Source organism: Monosiga brevicollis, genomic scaffold (assembly GCF_000002865.3).
Source record: "Monosiga brevicollis MX1 MONBRscaffold_13 genomic scaffold, whole genome shotgun sequence".
Taxonomy (NCBI): Eukaryota; class Choanoflagellata; order Craspedida; family Salpingoecidae; genus Monosiga; species Monosiga brevicollis.
In genome coordinates, this window is record NW_001865050.1 from 895,354 (window position 1) to 901,463 (window position 6,110).

The following is a 6,110-nucleotide window of genomic DNA, read 5'->3' on the forward strand; positions in this document are numbered from 1 at the left end:
CGTAGATGTAGCACTTGCCCGTATCGTAGGCCACCAGGACCTGGGTGAGGGTTATGGCGGTTCAAAGACACACTGATAGTCCGAGCACCGTTTCAAAATCCCCCATAGGTTCAAAACACCAGGGTCAGATGAAATACAAGTCAAACCTTGGGACAGCTCAAGAGGAGACCACGCGCCACGCGCCACGAGCCGCCACGAGCCGACAAGTGAGCAACCTAGCCGCCAGACACCCCTTACCAAGTCGGGGTGGCCAAATCCTCGTCTGGAGATTGCCACTCGGCAATGCAGCTACCATCGTGTGTCGTCCACATCCTGTGCAGATCGCGGGCCACGTGAGACTGCTGGGATGACTGGCACTGTGCACAAGTCTGGTGTGGCGCTGGAGTGCATATCACGTACATGCAGGTGCCATCGTTGCTGGCTGAGACGAGCGTGGCTTCATCCACCAGACACAAACTTGTCACAGCGCCGCGATGCCCCTTAAAACAGCTGTACTCGAGTGGCTCATACTTTTCACAGGCATCAAAGTCCTCATCGGGCAGTTTCCAGCATCCTACAAGCAACACGTAGCCCCACCGCCCACGAGCGGCCAGAGTGCGTGCGCAAGTGCGAGCAAGCAAATGCGTAAGCATCGTGCAGGGCCCAGGGATAGAAGGGATTGAAGGGCGCGAGCAGGTGGGGGCCTTACGAATTGTGCCGTCAGCCGAGCCCGTGTAGCAAAAGTCAACGTCCGGAGTAATACAAGCCGCCAAGACTGGGCCTCTGTGTAAACGGATGAGAGGAGGTTAAACGTGACACACCATGATACCTCTGTGAGCGATTGAGAAGAAGCTCACAGGACAGAACAAGGCAGAAGGAAAATGAACGAGAAAAAATGAACCGCAAGCAGACAAGCTGCATGGTCAGGATCTTACGTATGACCACGCAGCGTCGCTGTGGGCTTGGTGTCATACACGACCTTGCTGCTCGCGGGATCCATGATCCGCGCCCGACCACGGGAAGCAGGAGAAACGTGCCATGGTGAGATGAAGGCAGATTGAAACCAGAGCAGCTGGGGATAAAGCGGTTGCGGCACCGTCATGGATATAACATGCGCCTGTCATCGTACTTTTTCGGGCTAGGCAGCCACCAGATGCGCGCAGTACAGTCATCAGAGCCCGTGATCAACACATCGTCCTCATCACTGCTCACAACGCAGCGCACGGGGCCTAGGTGACTGTTGTGCGTAGTGGCAATAAACACCGTGAGTGTACAGGTGAGAGCATACCCCACATCTGAAAAACCATCTGCGCATGTGAGACTGAAACATACTGTTTGAGAACGACACGGGCCTTCCAGGACGGCTTGCCCTTGAGTGTGTCCGTACTGCTGGCCGAGGAAGACTGTGCAGCTGCGACCGGTTCTGCAGACACACGCAAGACAAGCGGGATGTGTGTCTTTGGATAAGCTTGAGCGAATGATCACCTGATGCCATGTGGAGAGGTGTGCCACGAACCTGCATCTTCAAAAGTTGAGGTTGGCCGGGCCGAAGCAGAAGCCAATTCTCCCAAATCTAAACAAAGATATCAACAACAAAAGACAAGCAGTGAATAAAAAGGATGGATGGAAAAATACATAAAATTATATAACATCAAGTGGCGAGACTTGTTTCAGCAATGTACTCGTTGGCTGCTGTTTCTAGTCACATAGTGCCCTGCGGCAACGAGACGTACCGTCGTCGCCTTCGGTGCCTCCAAAAAGTGCTGATACAGCAGCAGCGCCGCTTGAGCCTGATCGACCTATCATCCGGCGTGCCAAAGCACGACAATGGCAACGTGTCAGTTGGCCATTGTTACTGATACTCATGGTCACGAGCCTGCGGGTATGCCGTGGTTTCTATTTGCTCAAAACCATGTGTTCAGCACCTTTGCTCTTGCCCTTGCCGCCAAGACGGGCCATCATCTTGCTGCCTTTTTTGCCAAATTGTTTGCTGACCATGGCCTGAGGAAGCATCAGGTTCAAGGAGCGAACATGGGTATAAAGGCGTTAAAGCAAGCCACGTTTTGCTTCGTTGTCCTGAACAAATGGGTATCAACATGGATACAGAGGCAGACAGGCAAGAAGGCACGCATCGAGCGCCAGATGGCTGCACATGCCTGTCAGGTCCACCATACCTGAAGCTTCTTATCATCAATGTCCGCAAAGGGGTCATCGTCGTCGTCAGCATCGGCTTCAGCTCCCTTGCTTGTCTCCTGGGCTGCAAATGTCACTCCATCTCGTGGCTCTGTAGCTAAGAAAGTGAACCCAGATAGGTTAGTCCTGGGGCGTCGCTTGGGTCTAGATTTGGCACAGAGTTTTGGCCAAGGCGTCAACTGACCTTCACCGGCATCAACTTCGGGCACAGTCAAGTTGGCGCCTTGACCAGTGGCAGTGATGCGGGGCGCGAAAATAGCGTCGGTTTCGTCAGCGCTGGCCGACATGTCTTCGTCCAAGGGCTCGTCCTCGAGAAAGTCAAAAGCAGCCTCGGCCTCGGAGATGGCTTCGACGCCGGCGTCTGATTGTCCAGCAACGCCGTCCTGCTGCAAATGCTGAGCGTCTTCAGTGCCCTCAATTGATTCTGTCAGCTGCTCCATGTCCGTGGGGTTGAGTGTGGGCAGAGGCATGTGGTGCTCGACGGCATCCACCTCGTCTGTCACGGGCAACTCCTCATCGCTTGACGTTTCCTCTGCAGAGTAAGAGAAACGGGAGGCAGGTGTCACCACAGGTACGAGTCACATTACAAAGCCGGGGTGGTGTTGATCGAATCTCGGTGCGATGACGTACCACGGCGTGAAACTTGCAGTGAAGGAATATCACTCAGCGATGCGCTGGGAAGAAGAGATAAGGTATGAGCACGGATGCGGCTCGGGATGGGTCCCGGGAGGTAACGTCGGGACTGGCGCACAAACACGCCTGGGTGTGGTTTGGGGCCAGACTTACTCTGAGCTGTCGGGTTCCAAACCGCGGGGCGGCCAGCTGGGATCACCGGCTTTCATGCGCTCAGCCTGGGCTTCGATGACGCGTTGGGTGCATCCGAGCTCCTTGAGGTAACTCACCAAGATTTCCCGGCCCTCGCGCACCTTGCGTAGCTTGGCTAGATTTCCGTATGGGCCATGTGACAGCAGTAAGTGAGAGCGAGCCAAAGTTTCTGGCCATGCATGTGCTTGAACAGGAGGTGAGCGAGTTTCGAAGCGTACCTTCAAGCGGTTTGCGAACAATGGCATCCAGCTCGGCTATCAGACATCCAGGCACCAATGTCAGGTGTTAACAGATACACACGAGCAACACGGCACCCGTGTAAATGGTTGTAGGGATGACAGGCGACTTTCGACAACGTGCTTTCAAAGATCGTTTCATGCAGTGAGCGAGCTTACCACGGGCTTGTTCCTCTGTCTTGGCACTCATGTCACCGGATCCGGCTGGGGCAGTTCCATCCTGGTCTTTGGTACTGTGGCAACATTGCAGGGCGTGCATGAAGATGAGGTTGGGCACAAAAGGTGAAATGGAAATGGCTTTGGCATGCATATTTGCGGCAACGCACCGTTCGCGGATCAGGGCGGCCTCAAGCATTTTAACGCGGCGCAGGAGATCGCGCTTGATGTTGGCGTCCGCCCGGCGCTGACCTTCGAGCTCCGCAATCTTAGCCTGGCGGGCAAAGCGAGCGCAGCAGCAAATGAGTTGAGACGCTGTAGGGAGCAAGGGTGGTTAATCAGCGTTCTAGGGTTGGTCCTTCAACCCTATGATCAAGGGGCCGGACCTCCATTTGGGCGCGATGCATTTGCCATTTGGAGCGTTCGCGGGCAAAGCAGTTCCATTCGCTCTGCAAAAAGTGCAAGGCTTGCGCTAACGATTGCGACGGAGGCACAAAGCTGGCTGTGGAGTCGTCCATGGTACTGGTCTGGAGCCGCACTCCAATCACTCCTGTCACATGCATGCCATGGTCACGGGCAGCAAGTTGATGACTTTGTGAGTTGGTTGTGAGGGCTGCGTGTTGAGGTGGGGGTGCTTTTCATCTTTTCATTTCTTGTTGGCTGGCACGGCGTTGATCAAGAACGCACTGCCAGGTCAGGGGGCACGGCTGGCTGTCAGCGTGCCCCGCCCGCTCGACCCTCAATCTATCGTAGGAAACAACGACAAAAGCACCCGCCAAAAACCTCGCAGCCACCTTTGTCAACCCACCTGGCGTTCAACGAATCGCCGAGTCTCCCGAACAAAATCAAAAGCCGAGTGACACATGCACCACTCTATTGATGTGTATTGATCACGTGGAACCCAAGGCGTGTGAGTGTGTGGGACAGTGGCGGCGCTGCGAGCTCAAGGTGGTGATTGAGCCGAATTTTTGGGGTCCTGTCTGCAATGTTGTCTGTGCGCCTGCACGCGATGAGATCCGTGCAGGGCTCCGTACGAGCAAATGACATACCACGACAGGCGAGAACAGGCCAAGGCAGACGCTGTCTCACACGCCTCTGCTGCCGACTGAGACGCGAGTCGGAATACGTCAGTAACGCCACTCTCCCTCAAGCTGCCATTTGCTGAGCCCGACAAAATTGAGAGAGAGAGAGAGAGAGAGAGAAAGAGAGAGAGAGAAAGAGAGAGAGAGAGAGAGAGAGAGAGAGAGAGAGAGAGAGAGAGAGAGAGAGAGGCAAATTCGAGGCGACTGATGACAAGGATGTGATCCAGAGCATCAGTGTCAGTTTTCTGACATTGAGTCACGCAATCACCCAAAAAAGCAATTTGTGTGATTTTTCTTTTTTTCGGCAGAGCTCTTGCCAAGACTGGGCACGAGCTCACTTGGGGAGGACGGCAGTACATTTCAGCGTGTTGACGTGAATTGGTTTTTTCTTTCTCTGCGGCATATGTATAGAAGGGTCTGCCATCGGTTCCCTGATTCCCTGCTTCATCAAACCAAAAGAAAAAAAAAGGAAAGAAAGAAAGAAAGAAAGGAAGGAAAAGAAAAAATGACGGCAGGCAGCGGAGGCAAGACACCAAAGAGGATCAGACGGCGAATGACGCACGCCGATTCGATCCAAGCTGGAGACGCTCAAAAACAAGAGACAACATCTAGTTCAGCAAAAAAATGCAGGGGGCGCTAAATCGCCTGGCCGTTCAGGAAGAAGCGGGAGAACAAAAATCGAAAAGCTCCTCAGATCGCCCTGGAGCACTGTGATGCATGGTTCCTCTTTTGAAAATAGGTCCAGAAAGAGCCTCTGGTAGTTACTCCGAGGGGGGCTGCTTGGTGGTGTTGTCTGCCTCGACGAGCTCGCGCAGATCTACAGGCTCAGCCGGCTGGTTCTGGGTTGTCCAGCGGACGCGTTCCGTCGCACGGCCTGATTCAGTCTCGAGGCCGAGCTTCAACTCCCCCAGGAGCATGGCAACACGCGCCTACTCGGAGCACAGATTTTTGATGAGGGCCGATGCAATCACGGGTGGCTGCACATGGGTTAAGCAGCACCAAAGAGCTGCGGGTCGGTGGCTTATTCTCGGCGCCAGACGACGCACCTCTTGGCGCGCACTGCGCAGGCGGCGGCGGCGTTGTGCCCGGGTTTCTGGTGCTTCCATCACACCGTCCATACCTAAAGGAGTTTGTGGATCACAGCATCAGCGCGTCATGAGAGACCTGCTGGCGATGCTTGGCCACCCCAAAAGCCAAGCAAACAGCGAGACTAAAAACGAACCAGCGTAGCTCCAGTCGGGGCCATCGGTGAGAGGGCCGTACTGTGTGCCGTTGGCAGCTTGGCCGCGCCTGTGCAGGGCAGATACGAAAACACGAGGGTGGGCGCATATGACAAAGGCACTTGCTAGAGGGGCGGAGCGCACAACTTTGGTACAGCGCCAGCGCCCAACTTACTGAAGGCGAACGTTTTGGCCGGCGAAGCGGCGAGCGAGCAGCGAAACGCTGGGAAGCGCACGCACAGTCGTGATCAAGCTCAAGCTCATAGTGCTGTTGCAGTTCTTGCTGAGAGGGGTCGGAGAAGGACGCCGTTCCAAGTTGCAAGATGGAAGAGACAGAAAAGGTGGCTCTTGGCTCAAGCCTCCAAAATGATGGGCTGAGCTCCGCGGTGGCACAAATCAGATCTGGGCCTGATTGTGAC

At 54.9% G+C, this 6,110-nt stretch overlaps 1 protein-coding gene across 1 annotated transcript in view; it reads right to left on the reverse strand.

Annotated features, from left to right (window-relative positions):
* Positions 1-5,955, reverse strand: part of MONBRDRAFT_32826 (uncharacterized protein) — a gene marked incomplete at both ends in the record, with an annotated part of 8,046 nt that extends 2,091 nt beyond the window's left edge. Inside the window, 21 exons of the mRNA XM_001746695.1 lie at positions 238-312; positions 400-553; positions 689-762; positions 1,109-1,216; positions 1,312-1,382; positions 1,496-1,552; positions 1,713-1,778; positions 1,891-1,980; positions 2,154-2,269; positions 2,357-2,704; positions 2,803-2,846; positions 2,959-3,112; positions 3,216-3,251; positions 3,393-3,466; positions 3,560-3,663; positions 3,776-3,939; positions 4,530-4,675; positions 5,237-5,400; positions 5,518-5,591; positions 5,694-5,761; positions 5,867-5,955. Coding sequence (XP_001746747.1) covers positions 238-312; positions 400-553; positions 689-762; positions 1,109-1,216; positions 1,312-1,382; positions 1,496-1,552; positions 1,713-1,778; positions 1,891-1,980; positions 2,154-2,269; positions 2,357-2,704; positions 2,803-2,846; positions 2,959-3,112; positions 3,216-3,251; positions 3,393-3,466; positions 3,560-3,663; positions 3,776-3,939; positions 4,530-4,675; positions 5,237-5,400; positions 5,518-5,591; positions 5,694-5,761; positions 5,867-5,955 — 2,276 coding nt within the window. The remainder of the gene's footprint in view (positions 1-237; positions 313-399; positions 554-688; positions 763-1,108; positions 1,217-1,311; positions 1,383-1,495; positions 1,553-1,712; positions 1,779-1,890; positions 1,981-2,153; positions 2,270-2,356; positions 2,705-2,802; positions 2,847-2,958; positions 3,113-3,215; positions 3,252-3,392; positions 3,467-3,559; positions 3,664-3,775; positions 3,940-4,529; positions 4,676-5,236; positions 5,401-5,517; positions 5,592-5,693; positions 5,762-5,866) is intronic.
* Positions 5,956-6,110: the final 155 nt, after the last annotated feature.